General features: G+C 47.4%; 1 protein-coding gene across 1 annotated transcript; it reads right to left on the minus strand.

Annotated features, from left to right (window-relative positions):
- Positions 1-580: 580 nt before the first annotated feature.
- On the minus strand, positions 581-21126 carry LOC147638966 (gallate 1-beta-glucosyltransferase 84A23-like). Its single transcript, XM_086786084.1, has 2 exons — positions 20545-21126; positions 581-1747 (listed from the first exon to the last, which is right to left on the minus strand). Exons 1-2 carry the CDS (start codon positions 21038-21040, stop codon positions 828-830), a joined length of 1416 nt encoding a protein of 471 aa, XP_086642210.1. The 5' UTR covers positions 21041-21126; the 3' UTR covers positions 581-827.
- Positions 21127-21596: the final 470 nt, after the last annotated feature.

Here is a 21596-nt window from a genome sequence, read left to right on the forward strand (position 1 = left end):
CTGGTTGATCTCTCACCTTTTGTTGTAATAATCACTAGACATATTCGAGCTCTGCTATCAATTAATTAATGGGGCTCTTACGAGTCCCATTAATTAATTAATATATTAAGGTTTGAACCTTAATACATCTGCCCACCAACTTGCACGTAGGAGTCGGGCAAGATGGAGACAGTCGGAAGGGTGGCGAGAGAGAGGCCGTGCGCGCGAGAGAGAGAAGCGACGAGAGCACGGACGCTACAAAAGCTACAAAAGAAGAAGCCACGGGTGCGAGAGAGAGAACTGAAGAGATAAATACGCGTGGGAGAGAGAGAGAGCTCTCTTGAAAACTCCTGTAAGATCCCACCAGCCTTCCACTGCCACATGTCAAAAGCAAAACAAAAAAACCTTTTTAAGGTTTTCAACTTACACCTATAATAAGGTTCAAGTCTCCTCTCACTCTCTCATCTAATTAATTAATAGCAAACCAAAAATTTGGTACCATATTAGCCCTTGCAAGGAACCATGACAACATGAAAAGACATTGACTATAAGTACCATTTCATAGCTAAGCTGATAGAACTCGGATACATACCAACAGAAGAAATAAAAGGTGATAATTAGCCATATATAGCCCTTGCCAAGAATCCACATCAGGAAAAGACTACTACATTGACTATAAATACCATTTCATACGTGACCTGATAGAACTCAGATACATACCAATGGAAGAAATGGAGGCTGATTTTTTGACGAAGCCAACACCACATCAAAAACATCATAGTTGCTGCTTAAGCATTGGATTAATCTCAAATCGATAGACTGTCAAGCAACATTATGAGAAAAAGGGACTAATTCGGAAGATGGCGCAAGTGTTCCACAAAGTCAACTATGTTGGTGTGAGAGATTCCTCCATCTTCAATGCTGCACCGAGCCACCTGCTTGAAATGAAGGGCCCTCTCCTTAGCTTCCTGGTTCTCTATAATCGCTTGGACGGCTTTTTGCACTGCCTCTTTCGTGAAGCTGCCATCCTCCTGCCTCTCCAGCTCCACTCCGATCTTCCACTTCTCCACTATAGACCTAGCATTAGACCTCTGCTCAGCTGCTCTTGGGCAGGCCACCATGGGCAACCCCTCCCAGAGACACTCCAAAGTGGAGTTCCAGCCACAGTGTGAAAAGAAAGCAGCCACGGAGGGATGCTTCAGCACCTCCGTTTGAGGTGCCCACGATACGATGAAGCCCTTTCCTTGGTTGATGGTTCTCTCTAGGAAGCCGTCGGGCAAGCTTTCGGAGAGAGATCCGTTGGTGAGAGAGTCCGGACGGATGACCCAGAGGAAAGGGAGGCCACTAGCTTCGAGGCCGAGGGCCATGGCATGGACTTCGTCAAGGGTGAGCTTGGCGATGGTGCCAAGGGCCACATATATAACAGAGGCGGCCGGCTGTTTGTCCAGCCATAACAAGCACTCGCGGCTGTTGGCAGATAAATGGAATGGGGTTTGTGAGGAGGTGTTAAAGAGAGGGCCCACCGAGTAGATGGGTACACCGTCGGCCTGCATTGCATCAAAGACCTCGCTCTCCAGCTCATATATGGAGTGGACCAGTATCCTGTCTGCATCCCGCACGCGTGACAAAGCTTTGAGCATGAATTGGAACCTGGCATTGGAGGACGTCTGTAGCAGATCGTGTGGAAGCTCTGTGACGGGGAACGCAGGCAGCCCTGGAATGAAGTCAATGAGGGGCGCCTCTATGACCCATTTGCCCTCTCCACCACCTAAACAACAAGCCAACGAACACCATCACACTACTGTTTCATTTCAGCAGGGAGGGCTACATTTTACAAGACAACTATAATTGACGCACTGCCATGCTAAGGCCCCTTTATACAGTACATATGAAAACTTCAAAGCTCAAACCATCGACCAGCTCATCTTTGTAAAGAAACAGCGTGTGCAAGTAGCTCACAAGTTGGGAGTATACAGTAGAGAGGAAGGTAAGAGCCATTGCCTTCTTAGGTGCAGGCCAGAGAGAACACAGAGTGAGGCGTTAAAGCCAAGATATGTATTAGTAACGATATGTACAAGAGAGAGATGTATTATGCCTCCTTAATAAAGAGGTCAGAGTAGTTAGTTACAAACTAATAACGGACAAGTGTCCGGTGCACAAGGGTGCATGTGAATGCACTTGGTACATGATGTGTGTAAACCATAATCTGACATTCCCCCTTTCTAAAACCGAGCATTGGTTTGTGAGGGACTATGCAAAGGTGTATGAATGCTATAATGTGTACAAGTATGGAAATGCTATAATGTGTACAAGTATGCATGTATGGGTTAACATGCTCAGCCTAGATCCAACGGGGGTTTAAGGATGTAGAACTTGAGTGATGTGTGAGATGATGTCGGAGAAGCCATCGGAGCATGTGTCTTCGGTATGTCGATGGAGACACAAGCGAATTGGAGTAGAGACACCATGTATTCCCCCTTCTTTTCAAAGGGGAAAAGTCAGATGCAGAAGAGAACTGGCTATGGGCTTCCGATGCAATTGGGGAGGCCGAGATGGGCTGGTTCAAATGCGGACATAGAGGCTGCAAAAAAAATCACCTATGAGTAGAGGCAGCACTCGATGAAGAGGCACCTCCAGGTTGGGGCACCTATGAGTAGAGGCAGCTCTCGATGAAGAGGCACCTCCAGGTTGGGGGTTGTAACAATAAGGCCGTCAGATGCAGTTGGAGCAGAATGGGCACAAGGGATGGGCCCCGAAGTGACTACAAGAGAGCGACCAGCAGTAATCAAGATGAGATCAGTTTCACTGGGGCCATCAAGAACAGCGGATGCTGATTCAAGGAAAGATGCCTCAGGGGTATGTGGTTAGGGCTTCTGGTCAGCAATATACGGTGGGAGGTGCTTGATGGAAGATGTCAGCACCTGGACCAATAGGAGTCGAGCTAAAGAGAACAAAGGCCTCAATTGATAGAGGTGATGTAGCAGAGAGAGCCACACAAAGGACCTGTGAGAAGACACATGCGGTTTGCCCCCCTTGCAGAATGTGGTACATACTGCATTGTTGCATGTGTTGCAGAAGCTCCAATGGAGGACTGGGATGCATCTTCTACAGAAGCTAATTTGCGAAGAAGAGGGCTTCAGATTTGTGAGGATTAAGGTTGGCTAATGATGATTCAAGGCTGCGTTGGATGCAGCTGTGATTGTCCCTATTGGAAGGGCTGCCAACATGTGTGCGTCGGCATCCTTTTTGTCCCCAGCGAGTACTGGGAGGTGCAGAGCAATGTTTGCCACTGGTGTTGCCCCTTGGGCAGTTGTGAGGGATGCAAAAGAGTCAATGAAAGGCTACGGGGGGGGGGGTGTCAACAGCCGGTAGCTTCAAGAGCCCCCCATCGTTTGAGGGGACTGGTGCTGCAAAGTCTGATGAGAGCCCCCCATGAAGGAAGAGGGCTTGTTCTGCAGAAACAGACAAGGACACTACTCTGTGGGAAGATTTCGGTGCTCTAGGTGGAGCAGGAGTCGCTGCTGCAGAGGTAGGCACGTGTGAGGTGCGAAAAGAGGTATCTGCACGAGAGGGCAATTGTGAACGCCATTAAGGAGGCAATTGTGAACGCCATTAAGGAGTCCGAATTGAGGGCTGAACAGAGGGAGCTTTCTCTGTAAAAAGCACTGCACGAACATGGAGGGGGCCTGCTTTTGCTTCAGACACGGGCAAGGGCACCCCCTCGTTGGAGGGGGCTGCTTCAGCAAGGTGTGACTGGGTGAGGGAGGCCCTCCCGTCGATTGACAGAGAGGAGGTTGCTGCATATGGAATGGGCGGGAGCTGCTGCAGAAATTTTGGAAAGCTCCCCATCAATGTTGGAAGGGGCAGGTCGTGTAGAACAGAGACAGGATTCCCCACCGTTTGAGGGGACAGCTGCTTTTGGTACCTCAGGAGGAACAGCTGAGCGAGGCCCCCCTTGTGTTGGAGAGTTCCGCAATAGCAGAGACAGTCAAAAGCCCCTTTTTTACATAGGGTGTGTGTGCTGTAGGAACCACCGTGGAAGACCTCCCTTAATTGAGGGAGTGTGTAACACACGGAAGCTCTAGGGGTCTTCTTTCAGCCCTAAATGTAGGCATATGCTCACTTATGGTAGTGCTATGTGTGAACAGGGCTTAACCAAGGGCACTTTTTCCCATGTGGTTTTTCCCCTTGGACATCAAGTGTGAAAGGACACTCTAACATATCATATTTTGTACTTCTATATCATATGGATGTGGCACACATGCAAGGGTTGACTTGCATTTTGTGGATACCACACTTTTGGCTCTCCCTCTCTCTCTCATTTTTGTGTGTGAGCTTCTCTACCCTGCACCTAACCGTAATGGTGTGAGTGTGTGAGTCCAACACCCAACAATTGGTATCAGAGCTGGGAGCTGCCTGTGGATTTCTGCCCCAGGAAAAACTGCCGCTGACTGTGGAATTCCGTCGCCGAAAATCCGTCGAAAATTGCCATTCCGTCCGTCGCTTGTGTTTCCGTCGGCAGTTGCCATTCCGTCCGTCGCCTCCATTCCAGCGCTCAGCCCAGCCCGCCCAGCCCTGCCGGCGGCGCTAGTGCCCAGCCCGCCGCCGCAGCCCAGCCCTGCCAGCGGCAATAGTGCGCAGGCCACCACCTCCGCCCCTGACTCGGGGGCACTACTCCCATCGCCGCCGCCTCCGCCCCTCCCAACCGGCACCTCTGCTGGTCCGCCACTGCCCAGAGCCCGCGTTCGACCCAGAGGCCACCGCCTCCGACCGCCAAAGCTCAACGCCCAGGCCTCTTCTCGACTGTGCATCAGTACTGCCCACACGTGCAGGTACCTTTGTTTCAGCAAACAGAAAAATTAAACAAAGTAAACAAAATAAGCTTTGCAGGCACTCTGCTCCAGATTCGACAAATTTTGGGGGTTTGCCAAGAAGATTTGAAAGCTTGCAGGTGGTACAGGATTCAGGCAAATTGGGGGATTTCTCAATTTGAGGCAAAATTGAAAAATTACGATTTGGGGGTTTTCAAAATTGAGGTCAAAATCAGCAAACTAAACCTCTTTCAGTTGCAAAAATTTGGGGCTTTTGTGAAAATTGGCCAATCAGATGCACATTGAAGCGATTGGAGTGCATAAAAATTGGGGATTTTCAGATTGGAGAATGTAATTGGGCATTACAGCTGTGATTTGTCGCGTATGTATACACATTGTGTGTAATTGGACAATTTGGTGCAGGTTTACACTTGCTTTAATTTGCAGGCATACATTTGCACAGGACATTTGGTTGCCTGGCAGTGCACATTTGTGCTTGGTTTGCTTGCAGTTTTATTTTGTTGACATGGCACAGAATGCTACAGATGTATTTGGTGTGCTCACCCAGGAGGACAAGCTTGATGGATCTAACTACTCCCTCTGGAGTTTCATGATCCGTAATTTGCTGGTAGCCAAAGGGCTTTGGGACATCGTGTGTGGTGATGACACACGCCCACTTACCATCCAGCCAGCCACGCCTCAAAAGGGAGGTGCTCAAAGAGCTCCTGATGTAGAACCTACTCCCACACACAAGAGCAGAAGAGATGGGACTCTAGAGATATGCACAGGCCATGTCATTGATAGCCCTTTCAGTGAAAAGGACTATTATTCCGTACATTCGTTCTTGCAAGACATGGGACACATTGGAAGCAATGTATCAGGTACGCAACGAGGCAAGAGTTGCCTACTTGAAGAGGCAATTGGATCTTCTTTCTATGGATGAGGGTGACTCCATGGCAGATCATCTCAACAAAGTGAAAGATTTGCAAGAACAATTGCTCAACATTGATGAGGTTATCCCAGACAGACAGATGGTCACCAACACTCTTCATTCTTTACCGCCTTCCTACTTGGGCTTTCACACCTCGCTCAACCTCTCAATGAGAGGAGGTGGTGATCCCGTCACTTTTGAAGAGCTCGTGGGTTTACTCTTGCAAGAAGAGCAAACAAGAGCAAACTTATCGAGCAACCGTGGTGAAGACAAGGCATTTACAGCCAAGGATAAAGGTAAAGCAAAGAGCTTTAGGCATGGGGGACAACAGTCTAGCAAGGCTGGTCATGGACAGCCCTCTTCTGGTGGTGAAAAGTCTGATAAAGGGGATGCAAACAAGCCCAAAAAGAAGGGCAAATGTCACTACTCCCATAAGCCTGGACACTACATCAGTGAATGTAGGAAGCGGATTGCAAAAGAGAAAAAGAAAGAAGCAGGCAATGCAGTAGCAGACTCTTTTGATGACAAAGCACAGCAATCAGCTAATGTAATCCAAGAAGAGTACACTTTTTTGGTCACATGCACTAGTGACACACCAAGTGCTTCAGACACTGATATGTCTTGCATTGCATCTGACAGACAGAATGCATCATGGTATTTTGATAGTGGTGCTTCGAGCCACATCACTTCATGCAAAGATGTATTTCAGCACTTAGTTTATGGTTCAAAAGACCGCACTGTATCATGTGCAGATCATACAACATATCCAGTAAAGGGAATTGGCAATGTCATACTTATTGCAACCAATGGTGCCAATACATGTATGAAAAATGTATTGTATGTTCCAGGGATAAAGAAAAATCTGCTCTCCGTCTCAACCATAAACGACCAAGGTTTAAAGGTTGAATTTGAAGATGGGCAGTGTTTGGTAAAAGACCCATCAAAGGGTTATGAAATAGTCACTTCTGGAACACGATACAAAGGCTTGTATAAGCTGGACAGCTATGACAAGCATACTTATGATACAAATGCAGTGGCTGCCCACGCTCCTGCTATGCATGATGCAGAGCTATGGCATGCTCGTTTTGGGCATGTAAATTTTCAGAGTTTGATGCTTTTGCAAAAGCATCATATGGTTGATAATATGCCGCCTCTTGAGTCTCCACCAACACATGTATGTGAGGGGTGTATTTTGGGAAAGATACAACGAAAATCATTCCCCAAAGATGGAGCTATTAGAGCTGAAAGTAAATTACAGCTCATACATAGTGATGTATGTGGTCCAATGCGGACACCATCCATAGGGGGGTATCTTTACTTCGTCACATTCATTGATGACTACTCTAGGTTTGCTTGGGCTTACCCCTTGAAAGCGAAAGCACATGTGTTTACATGCTTTCGACACTTTGTAGCAATGGCTAAAAATATGTGTGGATGTAAAGTCCAAACACTCCGCTCAGATAGAGGTGGAGAATATATGTCAAATGCATTCAAGGATTATATGCTTCAAAAGGGCATCAAACACCAATGTATTGTGACTTATACGCCACAGCAGAAAGGTGAAGCTGAAAGGAAAAATAGATCTCTCATGGAGATGGCAAGATGCATGGTGAAAGCACTAAAGTTGCCTCACAAATTTTGGATGGAAGCTATAATGTGTGCAACTCATGTGTTGAACAGGTGTCCAACAAAAGCTTTGAAAACCATAACACCATTTGAGGCTTGGTATAGCCGAAAGCCAACAGTGGATTATATGCGTACATTTGTGTTTGGCATATGCACATGTGCCAGAACAACTCCAAACAAAGCTAGATGACAAAGCAATTAAATGCATTTTTGTGGGCTATAGCAATGAAAGCAAAGGATACCGTCTTTATAATCCAACTACACGAAGGATTTTTGTCAGTAGAGATGTGGTATTTGCTGAAAATTCAGAACAGCCCATGGACAGCTTGTATAAAAGCAATGATACAGGCATACAGGACATGTTTGATGGACTTTTACCCATTGCAATTAGGGGAAATTCAGATCAGCCAGTCCCAACACAAGAAAATCCTCATGTAGAACATGTGGAACAGCCAGCCATTCAGCCCCCTTCTATGGAAGAAGTGGAAGATCTTGTCAGGGAAGAGCAAACAGCCATAGACACAACCAAGTCAGTGCCAAGATGGTTGCTGAAAACTTTGCAAGAAAGCAAACTTGCAGCTCCACTCACAAGTAGAACAAGGGCTAGTTCCAGCCATGATTTGAATATACGTCGTGGGGAGTCTGCATTAGCAATAAGTGGTCTCTTTGATTCAGAAGAGCCTTCTTCTTATGAAGAAGCACATGAGAATGAGCATTGGTTGCAAGCTATGCAAGCTGAAATTTCTTCTATCATGAAGAACAATACATGGGATCTTGTGGAATTGCCTAAAGGCAAGCATGTCATTGGAACAAAGTGGGTGTACAAAGTCAAAAGAAAGTCTGATGGCACTATTGACACGTACAAAGCAAGACTTGTGGCTAAAGGCTACTCCCAAAAAAAGGGAATAGATTATGAAGAGACTTTTGCTCCTACTTCGAGAATGACCACAATAAGATCAGTGATTGCATTGGCTGCACATAAAGGATGGATAGTGCATCAATTGGACATCAAAATTGCATTCTTAAATGGGGATTTACAGGAGGAAGTATATGTAAATCAGCCCATTGGTTTTGTAGTTCCTGGCAAGGAACATAAAGTATGTAGGTTACACAAAGCATTGTATGGGTTAAAGCAAGCTCCAAGAGCTTGGTATGATAAAATACATGCTCATCTAACCAGCCAAGGTTATGAGAATAGTCCAGCTGAAAGCACATTGTATGTGAAGAAAACCGATGCCGATATTCTAATAGTCATCTTGTATGTAGATGACATGCTCATTACAGGTACTAGCAAAGCACAAATTTCAGATTTCAAAGCTGAATTTGATATGTCAGATTTGGGGCCTTTACACTACTATCTCGGCATACAGTTTATGCATACAAATGATGGCATTGTTATGCAGCAAACTAAGTACATAAAAAGTTTGCTAAAAAGGTTTCACATGGATGAATGTAAGCCCATTTCTACTCCGGTAGAACCAGGTGTACGGCTTACTATGCATGATATTGGAGAGCCTTTTGAGGCCGGCATTTACAGCCAGGCAGTGGGATGCCTCATTTACTTGTGTAACACAAGGCCAAACATATCTTTTGGGGTGTCTTTGTTGAGCAAATTCATGCACAGCCCAGGCACAAAGCATTGGCAAGCAGTCAAACGCATTTTTCGTTATCTTAAGGGTACCCTCGATCTTGGTTTGTTCTATTCCAGGGGGGGCAGCTTGCAGCTTTATGCATTCAGTGATTCAGATTGGGCTGGTGATTATGATACCAGGTAATCCACCAGTGGGAATTGTTTTTTTCTTGGCAGTTCATGCATATCTTGGTTGAGTAAAAAGCAACCCACTATTGCCACATCTACTTGTGAGGCTAAGTACAGGGCAGTCTTCACAGCTACAGTAGATTGTGTATGGTTGAGGAGACTATTGGCTGATCTTCGTGAGTGTCAGCAGACATCCACCACCATTCTCACTGATAGCCAAAGTGCTATGGCCGTGGCACGAAATCCAGTATTTCATGCACGTACCAAGCACATTGAGATTCATTATCACTATGTCAGAGAGAGGCTACATGCAGGGTAGATCAGTTTATCTTATTGCCCTACACAGGATAATGTTGCAGATCTATTCACAAAGGCTTTACCTCGAGAAAAGTTTGAAGCTTTTCGCAAAGCTTTGGGCTTACTCTCATACAGAGAGTGATCTGCTACCTTGTACAGGTTCACACTTCCACTGCACGGGGGATTTGTAGGCATATGCTCACTTATGGTAGTACTATGTGTGAACAGGGCTTAACCAAGGGCACTTTTTTCCATGTGGTTTTTCCCCTTGGACATCAAGTGTGAAAGGACACTCTAACATATAATATTGGTTGACTTGCATTTTGTGGATACCACACTTTTGGCTCTCCATCTCTCTCTCATTTCTCTGTGTGAGCTTCTCTACCCTGCACCTAACCCTAATGTGCAGGTTTGTGTGTGTGTAGAGTGTGTGAGTCCAACACCCAACACTAAACACCACGGAGAACTTGCTGATGCCAAAACGCAGACAGAAGGGAGAGTAGAGAGAGAGATATGGCTGGAAATTCAGTATATTTCATATAGTACAAAAAGGTACTTTTCTACAGCCCTAGGCTGCCTCATACAAAAGGTGAACATCACCCAAAATCTGTCCTAATACTGGACCCAACTCCTAAAGAGTTAAATGACTCCTACAATGAACATATGCGCCTATTTATAGGCCTTGGGACATGTGGAGAACTGGCAGACTGCTGGTCGGCCAGCCTTCTTGGCATAATACTTCATAAATGCTGGTCGGGCAGGCCTGTTCTCGTTAACGCTGAAGCGCTTTTCTGCAGCCACCATGATCTGGTACAGCCGACTGGTCCTGTAAGCAGCCAACAGCACCCCCTTCCTTGTTTTCCATGCCTTGCTCCAAGTCCATCACTGCCAAACAGCACTCTGTGCTCCATAATCCTGGTTCTATGTGGTTCTTATACTCTTTTTCTGGTTGCCTCTTCTGGACCAGCATCTGAGAATGTCCATGGCATTTTATGCACATGACATCCCCCTCTGCTAAACTTGATGGCGGGATTCCAGCCTGTTCTTGGATGACTATCATCATCCCACTCTATTCCCGGAGCCCCTCTGTCATCCATCCACCCCTAGCAACCCTTTTCACTGAAAACCCGGCCCCGTCTCCAAAACCACTCTGACTCTGAATAAGATCTATGCATCTGTTCCCTCTATTCCCCAATCCATTCTTGCCCTAACTCTGAACACTGTCTTGGTCTTCATTCCTGAGAAATGAGTCTGGCATTCTCACATCACTCTTGGAGGATAATCTTCCCTTGGGACCGTTGCCCGAGAACCTATCTAGCTCACAGGACTTCCATCCCCTCTGGCTATGGAACACCACCAACAAACCTCCTGGGAGCTCTTTCCGATATTGTGTTCCTTGCCTCGGGCTTCGTACCGGTGTACTTTCCTGTACCTTGGACCTGTACACCATCATATGGGACTGAATTAGTGTTTAGCTTTGCTGAGCCTGATGCTTTGATACCAATGTAACATGCGGAAGCTTCGGGGGAGATCAGTAACTTCAATGCTCAGAAATCAGCACACTTTTCGCGACGGAATTAACGCACAAAACTAAATGAAGATGTGCATAAAATAGAGAGAGAGGGATAGAGGAGAGGACACAGTATTGGGTCCCAAATACCCTCTGTAGGGCCCCCACCACGAATGGTGTATTTGCTTTATTAGAATGATGTAAATCTAAAAAGAAAATACAGAAATCTTGACCTTTCTTGGCTGAGAAATCTCTGCCCTTGACCTGCAGTCCTTCACCCCTTTGCGTTAGCAACTTCTTGGCTGTCCTGGCCCTTGTTTGCTTGAGCACTTGGTGAATTATGAGATAACACAAAGGGATTGTGGGCTCACTATACTACTCCATAAAAGCAGTCGGCCAACATTATATCCAGTCGGCCAGTATAGTGTGTCCCACGACTGTAAATCAGCATTAAATCCTGAATAATTCACTATTTATACTACTCCATAAAAGCAGTCGGCCAACATTATATCCAGTCGGCCAATATAGTGTGTCCCACGACTGTAAATCAACATTAAATGCTGAATAATTCAGATAAAAAGCTACGCTTTTCTCCATGGCTGGCTGGGCATCCTGTGCCTGAATCTGTAGGGACTGGGTACTGAATCTAGGCTGCTGTGGGGACTGGGCTGCCCCAAACTTGCCCTACAAACATCAGAATACTTGATGTATTGGCAGCTGCCCCTGGCATGCCCCTAGGGCTGTCCTACAACCCCTCCCCTCCATGGCTAGTGGGTTCAACCACGGTCTTTCTGGCCCTCATGGAGGTGGTTTCACACTATCCCCATGCCCACACAAAGACTTGGGGTAGCCCTATGGGCTGGCCCCTTTTCCTAAAAGCAAACCCTAACTACCTACACAATGATCTGGCATCCAGTACCAAACCAGATACACAGAATCACTGTCATCATTCCAGAGGGAGACTCACAACACGGACTGGCACTGTTTCATGTGCAGGACAATGCACACCTGACCTTGGACTCCTATGCAGGACAATGCACACCTGACCTCGGACGACTGGGATGGATCCCTGGGGCTGACTCGTCTCGCACTAAGCTCGCATGGGACCAGTTTACCATCCCAGGTCCCGCACCTTCTGTAAAGAAATGTCGACATGGCATCCAAGTGCGGGATGCACGTGACATCCCCTTCTCCTTAACTTGACGGAAGCTGCATAGCCTCCAAATAATCCGTCAATAACGCCGGATAGTCTTCGAAAAACTCCTTGTCAAGCCATACCGCTTCATGGGTCCCTCGATCCTGAAACTTCGTGAGAGGAACTATCTTTGCCTTCGGCCGGAGCCATGCTTGAAACGGTGTAGAAGGATCTATTCCGGAACCATAACTTCTACTTCATCAACAATATCTGGTTCCACCTCGTCTTTAACTTCTAAAGGGATCAGATCTACATATGACTTTAACCAACTGACGTGAAACACATCGTGCATAGTCTAACTCGGAGGTAACTTTAACTGCATAAACACCTCATTAACCTTCTTCCTGATGGGAAAAGATCCGAAGCTCCTGAAAGACAACTTTGGGCATCACTTGCCGACTTGCTTCAACCTTTGCTTCATAATCCGAAGATAAACCCAATCCCCTTCTGAAAACTTCATATCCCTTCGGTCTTTATTGGCCTGTCGAGTGTAGGCCTCTTGCACTTTTAGCCAATCTATCTTTTATTGACTCTAAAATCTCCTGGTAAGACTGCGTCACTCTGTTCGCTTCAGGTACTGAAGACCAGGTCTTGGTCAACAATGACTGGAAAGGTCTTCCAAATGCTGCCTCATATGGCGTCCTGTGCCAATAGCTGAAGAAAAAGAATCATTCAAAACAGCTTGAACTAAAGGCAAATAAGATTCCCACTTACCTAGCTGATCGTGGACATAACACTTCAGCACATCAAAGGCCAACTGGTTGTATATCTCTGTCTGGCCGTTCGTCTGTGGGTGGAATGCACTAGAAAAATTCAATTTACTACCAAAGTTATCAAACAATGTCCTCCAAAAATGACTGGTAAACTTGGCATCTCAGTCTGACACTATGGTCCTAGGAATCCCGCTAATCGGGTACTAATGCCGAATGAACAACTGGACAACATCCTTGGCGATCACATTGACTCTACAAGGAATAAGCATAACAAATTTGCTAAATCTATCAACAATAGTTAAGTACTACGTATTATGCTTACTCGGACTGGGAGGCAGATTCGTGACAAAGTCCATTGAAATATCTTGGAAAGGACCCTCGGGAATTGGCAAGGGCTGTAACAACCCTATCTTCTTTCCACAAGGAGCTTTCACCTTTTGACAAATATCACAGCGTTGTACATATGTAAACACATCTCGCCTCATCTTTGGCCAATAATATCGTCGTTCCAATTCTCCACAGTCAAATTCATGCCCCTATGACCACCAGTAATGGCGTCATGGACATCATGGAGAAGAGCTGCCCTGAATGACTTCATGACACAGAGTCGACCTTTGTAGAAAAGCCAACCATCGCGTATCAAAAAGTGACATGGTCCTGTGGTGGCATCCAATGCCTGTTCCCACTATGTATCGAATTTCTCGGAATCCGCGTACGTATGCTTCATGTCATCTAGTCCTATACCAACAGGATCGAGTCTAGTGGTCTTAATCGAAGTCACTTGTCCCTTCCAGCTCAAAGCATCGACCACTGGATTGGCCTTTCCTGGAAGGTACTCAATCATACCACCGAATTGCTGGAATCTGATCACTCCAGTGTGCACTTGGCATTGTCTGAATCCAGCGTAATACCTGTAACGTCAAAGTCACAGCCATAAAGAAAATGTTTCCAATGTTTCAAGGCCTGTATAACTGCTAGGAGTTCACGATCGTAGACTGAGTAATTTTTCTCTGCGGGCAGTAACTTACAAGACATGTAAGCTACTGGATGACCATTCTGTTGTAACACACCGCCAATTGCAATATTGCTCCCATCGGTGATCACCTGAAATGGCTCGTCCCACGAGGCAAGTGCTAAACAAGGCGCTTCTGACAAAGCCACCTTGAGGTTCTTGAATGCCTCCAACGCTCGTGGAGTCATTCGAATCTTTTGTCTTCTTGTCTTCACACCCTTTAGCAGATCGGGGAGATCTGCCGAGAGGTCAGAAAACTTGTCGATGTGGGTGGAGTATGCCTGGCATATACCCACAAATCTGATGTCATAGGCTGTCTGAGGGATTTCCCAATTGACAATCTCGGCCACTTTGTGCTCCATAATCCTGGTTGTCTGGTTCTTATACTCTTTTTCTGGATGCCTCTTCTGGACTAGCATCTAAGAATGTCCATGGCATTTTATGCACATGACAGAATGTGTACTGCTTTAGGGTGCGAGGGCCCCCAAGAGGATGCACAGAGGGTGTTGGGCGTAATGCCAAATGGCCGCATCCGGTGTGGCCGCCCACAATAAAATGCGAAGCCAAAAGGCACAAGTCAAAGGTTATATCCCCATATCATACCTCATCGTGGGTATTTATGTAACCACCAACTTCAACGTAATATACACAATTATGTGCTTCTATCTGTGAGCACTCTGATGTTAGAGAGAGACTATGCAGTTCTTCCCTCTTTCTACATGATATCAGATGGGCACCTGGACCCTGTTGGGGAGCTTTACCCCTACTTTGAACGCGGAGATAACACCCCGTGCCCACACAAATATCGCGCAACCATCGCAGAATGGTGTGCAGAGTTCTTTGGCAGGAAACCAACCCTAGCCGGTGCTCAAGAAGCAATGGAAACAGCAGCCCAAGAGGCGATGCAAGAAGACGTCCTTGAGACGCAATCTCGTGCCCAAGAGGCCAATGAAGAAGATCCCGGCATTGACCTGGGCCTTGTGGAGGAAAACAACGACCCACAAAATGATGCAGATGATGGTGATGAAGGCCACGCTGCAGCAATAGAAAAAGATCATGAACACACTGAAGCAATAGCAGGTGTTACTGGTCATGCAAACGCTGAAGCAAAAGTAGGCGTTGATGGTCATGCAAACGCTGACGGAAAAAGGTGTGCTTATACTGATGTATGCGCTGAAGCAGAAGAAGGCCATGATTCAGATGATGCGGACTCAGAAGGCGATGGTCATGAAGGCCATGATGCAGCCAACCCTATCGCCAACGATTCAGAATCTACCATTCATGATGATCACGATGGTGCATCGGATAGATATAATGATGATGACGCATCTGATAACGATGCATCAGATGATGTAGCAGGCGCTGCTGGTGATGAAAATGCTGATGATGAATCTGCAGATACAAATGAAGGTGATGACTTTGATGCAGGCACTGAACAAACTGCAGACGGTGCTGCCAAATATGGTGAACAATATGTTAATAACGCTGGTGATGGCAACGGACACGTGGATGCTGATAGTGCTGATCGCGATGCTGTTGTAGCCCGAGCACAAGTAGATGATGACGAAGCTGATGCTGCACGTGGCCGGCGTGTTGCAACCGTCCATGCGGATGCTGCCGTGGATGCTGCGGGGGCCAATGATGCAGTTATTGATGATCACGTTTATTATGAACGTGCAGACCTTATTGGTGTTGATCCCCCAAGCGACGATGCAGGGGGGCTGGCCGAGATAATGATGCTGATTTGGACATGCCTGAACAAGATGATGGCACTGATGCAATGTTTGCATCAAATGATGCCCATGGAGGAGGCTTTGCGTCTCTGATGGTTTTGCCTCCGGGTTTTGCCTCCGAAACAGCTGATGCTGCAGATCCTGCTTCGAATGTTGTGGACAACCAAGATGGTGATGACAACATCGTTCTTCCTTAACCATGGTTGCAAATGTTTCCATTTCTCTCCTTGACGGGGGGAAAAGGGAAGTAGCAGGTACAAGTTCAAAAAATGGATTACTTGAAGCTGATGTTGTTCAAGACCAAGCAAAGAGCTCGTGTAAAGATGAAAAATTCCATGTGGGGCTTAGTCTTGAACAGCACGTGGAGCTCCACGTGCTGTTCAAGACTAAGCCGAGTGCTCGAGTAAGCTCCACATGGAATTCTTCATCTTTACACGAGCACTCGGCTTAGTCTTGAACAGCATCGGCTTCAAGTGATCCATTTCTCAAACTTGTACCTGCTTCTCTCCCTTGATTGGCCTGAGGGGTTTATGTCAGAATACGCAGCGGAGATGCTGACCAGATCTGGGAACACAAGAGCAAAAAACGCAGGCAGAAAAATAGCACAAGAGAGAGAGAGATGTAGGCGTGTAACTCTGCTATGATATACACAAGAAGATCCCGAATATGATACAAATGTGGTATGGGGGCTGGGGGCCTATTTATATGCCCCCACATCAGCAGTCGGCCTGCTGTAGGCAGCCGACTGGACACAAGAACTCCACGACCAGCATCAACTCCAGTCGGCCACATCATCAGTAGTCGACCAGCTCTGGCATGGGGTCGTGGACCAGTTCAGCAGTCGGCCAGCAAATGGGCTGCCTCCCAAGCCACAAAAAATGGAAAAAATAGGGGAAAATGTGGGGAGTGAGGAAAAATGATAAAACACCTGATAAGGACGGGCACACCCACAACAAAGGCCCTGGTATATAAATCTAGACAAGAGATGACTTCTAACACCCCCTCTCAGCTTCTGGCTATGAAACCATCCACAGGGAGCTGGGGTGCCGCCTGAGCAAATCCTGAGATAGCGACTTCGTGAAGAGGTCCACAGTACTGTCCTCCGTCGAACAGAACTCTAGCAAGATGTCATCAGCAACGATCTGTTCACGAACAAAGTGCCTCTCGATGACCATGGGTTCCTCCAGTGGAAGCCCAAACCTACAATGCAACCTCTGCATCCTCACCACCTCACAAGCAGCATCACAAACAGCCCGGTACTCTGCCTCTGTTCTCGACAAGGCAAAAGATGACTGTCTCCTACTGCTCCGTAAAACTGCTCCTGGGCCTGAAGTAGAGCTCCTCGTGTCCGAATCTCCTCCCCAAACCGAGTCACTCCAACCGTGGAGTCGGACTCCATCCAACAATCCCCCTCTTGTGTACAAGAGTCCATGATCCTTCGCATGCCACAGAAACCACAGGAAACGCAATCCTGCCTCCCAAAGAGTCATCCGCAACAACCATGAGCTCAACTGCCTCATCAAGAAGCTCCCGTCCAATCTGGTGTCCATCAACCAGATCAATGAACCATACAACTTCGGAGTCACAGAGACATCACACTGCTCACAAGGATCAACACCTGTTACGGTGCACAAAAAAGTCCTCGAAACCTAATGAAACCTGTCAACCACCCCTTCTGAAGCCTGGAGAAACCACCTCCTTCTGCAAGTAAGCACCTGCCACCTGCCTGGCTTTCCGAAAGGTCCCCGTGGAAAGAACATCCTCAACTACTGGAAGTTCTATGTCTCGAACACTACGAGACATCAGAGCATAAGTGACCTGTTCAGCTTCCTCTGACTGACGAACACAAGAACTACCAACATCAGTACTGGAAAGTTCCTGCCAACTGCTGCCATCTACTGACAAGCTATCCACCACCTGGTCTCGGAAAGCCCGCACCTGCAGCGTTCCACACTTAAGTGGCCATTACCAGACTGCCACTCATCACAAACCTGAGGACATGGGAGAGAGAGTGCTGAAAGCCTGTAAACTCCATTCTCCACTCCGCCTTCCCAAACCACTTGGCCTGTTGCTTTGTCTCGGAGAGCAACAAAATGCTCATCAAACTCCACCCGTACGCCAGTCTTGCAAACCTGATGCACTGACACAACAGATGAAAACCAAGTGCCGGAACATACAACACCTGGGAGGAATGCTTCCCCCCTCTGCTATCGGGAACTATCTCCATCCTGCCCTCACTGTGAACTGGGATAGTGGACGTATCACCAGTAAGAATATGACCAGAAAGCCTGCAGAGATCCTATAAACCGGAACGGGAAGAAGTCAGGTGCCTGGAAGCACCACTATCGAGAATCCACTCAAGAGTATCCATTGCGGAGAGTCCTCCAATCTCCTCCCTGCCTGAAGAAAATGAAACATCAGTGTCCGTCACCTCCAGGTGCACAAAAGCCGAAGTCTTCATGATTGTTGCTGAGGAGTGCGGTCTTCCGCTTGGGACACTGCCTCCATTAGTGGCCTTTCTCGCCACAATCATTACAGGTCCTCTCTGCCTTTAGTTTCTCGCGGTCAGGGTCGGACTTCTTCTCAAAAGACTTCTCCGATGAAGCCTTCCCTTTGCCCGAGTTACGGCCTTTCGACCGTTGGCCAGTTAAGGCCTCCGAACCTCCACCCTGAGGAGGGTTCGTGAATCGTTCCTCCTGGTCCAGGACCATGGGCACAAGCTCCTCCCACGTGATGGTGCTGAGCCTGCCACTGGTAATCAACGACGAGTAAAATGCTAAGTACGAAGAGAGCAAATGTGACAGCAACATTATGGCCATGTCCTCTGACGATATCTCCTTCCCAACCTGAAGAACCTCCTGCTGAAGAGCCTGCAGCTTGTTAATATGCTCCCGCATCGTCGATGACTTTGCAGGGCTCATAACCCGCATCTGTACTTCCAAGGAAATTCTCTTCATGGGCGATACCCTATTGTAAAGTGAGGCCAAATGCTGCCATATACCTCTAGCCAGTGTCATATGCTTTACATGATTGATTACCTGCGGTGTGCAATTGAGAAAGATAAACGAACGGACCCTGGCGTTAACACGATCCCACATGTGTGCCTGAGCCTCCCGATCCTTTCGGGTTGACGGTAACTCCCCTTCCTCTACTTCCGGCCGTGGAACACCAACAACGACGAAATCGGCGAGGTCGTAAGACTCCAGAACGGATTCCATCATCACCTTCCATATGCCGTAGTTGCTCCCGTCCAACTGACGGTCCACCGAGAACGTGGGGAGTGTCGGGATCTTCACATGTCTCTCGGCCATCTCAAACAGATCTGCCATAGCGGGGATGTACTCTGAAAAGGGGTGCGTAGGTGGGAACAAAGAAGAACTAAAACCTGCAAGTGGCTGTCCAGCAAATCAGCCCGCCTTCCTCTTGCTTCTCCTCTTCCCGAACAGTCCAAAACAGTCCACCAATCAGCCACAAAACAGTCCCCCTCTTGCTCACACAAATCCCAAGACCTATCTAGAGCCTAGGGCTCTGATACCATGTCAGAATACGCAGCGGAGAAGATGACCAGATCTGGGAACACAAGAGCAAAAAACGCAGGCAAAAAAACAGCACAAGAGAGAGATAGATGTAGGCGTGTAACTCTGCTCTGATATACACAAGAAGATCCCGAATATGATACAAACGTGGTATGGGGGCTGGGCCCCCCCCACATCAGCAGTCGGCCTGCTGTAGGCAGCCGACTGGACACAAAAACTCCACGACCTGCATCAACTCCAGTCGGCCACATCATCAGCAGTCGGCCAGCTCTGGCATGGGGTCATGGACCAGTTTAGCAGTCGGCCAGCAAATGGGCTGCCTCCCAAGCCACAAAAAATGGGAAAAATAGGGGAAAAATGCGGGGAGTGAGGAAAAATGGTAAAACACCTGATAAGGGCGGGCACACCCACAACAAAGGCCCTGGTGTACAAATCTAGACAGGAGATGACTTCTAACAGTTTAGCCCCCTCCACAGTCTGAAGGCGACATAACTTTACTGTGTTGCAGAACGGCAGAGTAGCCTGCAGAAAAAGGAACGCCCACAGTGCCTTGAAAGAAATCCAGAGCAAGGCGAGGGGTTAGAAGCTCACCAGCAAACTGGCCGCTGTAAGGTTGATGCATTGCCACTGTTCCTAGAGATTGAGATGATGTGCTCCATCAGAGACCACAACAGGGGTTGCAGGGCACCCACAGGAACCCAAGGAGTTGATGGTGATACGATGTAAAGAAACAGTTTGTGCAGGTAGCTCACCAGTTGGGAGCATAGAGTAGGGAGGAAGGTAAGAGCCATTGCACAGGCCAGAGAGAACACAGATGGCCTGTGCACATGCACCAGTCCGTCCGATAGTCCATCCAAAATTCTCCGCATATTCCTCCTTGGGCCAACCTTTCAAAAGGAACTCTCTGGCCGGAGCTGGTTGGGATGGAACGGAATGCTCACGGCCAAGCGTCTGCTCAAGTCCAGTGCTTGCCCGGTGGCCAATCAAGCTTCTCCTTTGCAGTGTTTGCAGGCAGCCATCTTCTCTCCCGCCATGTGACCCCACCATCACCTTCTGCGTCAGTTGATTTCAAGCCAGCGTGTGCGCAAAATTCCAGCCAGCCGTTGACAACTCCTCCTCTGTCAGACGGCGGGACAAAAGTTTTTTGTTTTTCGAGCCAGGGTCAGTCGTCTCTGACTCCTGAGACTCGAGCAGAGAAAGGCTTTTGTCATTAGCTTCGCCTCTCGGGCTGGACAAAAGCTTACATGTGGGCAAGCTAAGGGAGTGAGACATTAAAGCCAAGATATGTATTAGTGACGATATGTATGAGAGAGATGTGTGTCTCCTTAATATAGAGGTCAGAGTAGTTACAAACTGTTACCTAACAACTAACGGACAAGTGTCTCAGTTATCCACACGTACCTATGTAAAGAGAAAACCAATGCTTACTCACTCGTACTTACTTTTGAGGGGCAAGTGGCCTTTGGAGATGATCTCTGGGAGATGGTAGAGCATATTGTAGACGGTGGCCGTGGAGGTCCAGAGATCAACCCTAGGCAGGCCAGCTTTGTCCGCTAAATCCTGTGTCCAGGTTACAAAAGTGTCAGAGATGATGCAAGAGATGGGAAGCAAAGTTGTTGTAGAGTTGTTCGTGAGATCCTGTAAGAGGAGCTGCAGGGCATTGTGCATGATTGGTATGGACGCCAACATCTGGTGGTAATTGGGCGCTTGGGTCTCATCCGTGGGAAGGCCGTCAGGGACAACCTCCACACGGATTGAAGAACGGTGTAGACTGTCGGAGAGCTTGTTGCGCTTGTGAGCGAGAGCGTAAGAGCGGGCGGGGTACGCAAATGTGACCAGGAGGCTCTGGTGGGCGGCCAAAACTTGCGCAAAGCGAAGCATGGCGTTGATGTGGCCTTCTGCTGGGAAGGGCACCACCAGAACATGCACCTCTGCCATGGCTACGGTGAAAACAAATGAGCTAAGCCCAATGAAGCGAAACGGCTGTAGTGGTCTGTAGATGTAGTTTCCGCGAGTCCACAAGTAGATTTAGCAATCAAAAGGGAAGGTAGTGGCTGGCATGCTGAAAGCCACAGCATATTCACGCACGCGATGATGCCAGCTTCGTCACATAAGATATGTCCAGGCTCGAAAAAAAAAAAGAAGAAGACATTTTTCAACCAATCAAAATAAAACCAGTTTTTTAAATAAGGGTTACTTAAAATCTTAACCAGTTTTTTTTAATTCTGGCCAGAAAAAATACACTAGGATGCCCTTTTTTCCGAGCACTAGCCAGTGTGTGAAAACAAGGTTCCCATGGTGAAACTTCACTTCAAAACATTGGAGGTATTTTAAATAAAATTTTAATAATTTGAAACTAAATCTAGTAGAAACATTATAATTTCTAACTACTATGAAAATATCTTACCTTCCATGACCATTCTGCTCATCTTGGGCCTCGTTGGGTGTGTAGATTGTTATGGAATAATGGTCCACACATGTGTAGACCGTTATG

This window comes from Cibotium barometz, chromosome 4, assembly GCF_041138505.1.
Source record: "Cibotium barometz isolate CiBa-2024 chromosome 4, ASM4113850v1, whole genome shotgun sequence".
Lineage (NCBI taxonomy): Eukaryota > Viridiplantae > Streptophyta > Polypodiopsida > Cyatheales > Cibotiaceae > Cibotium > Cibotium barometz.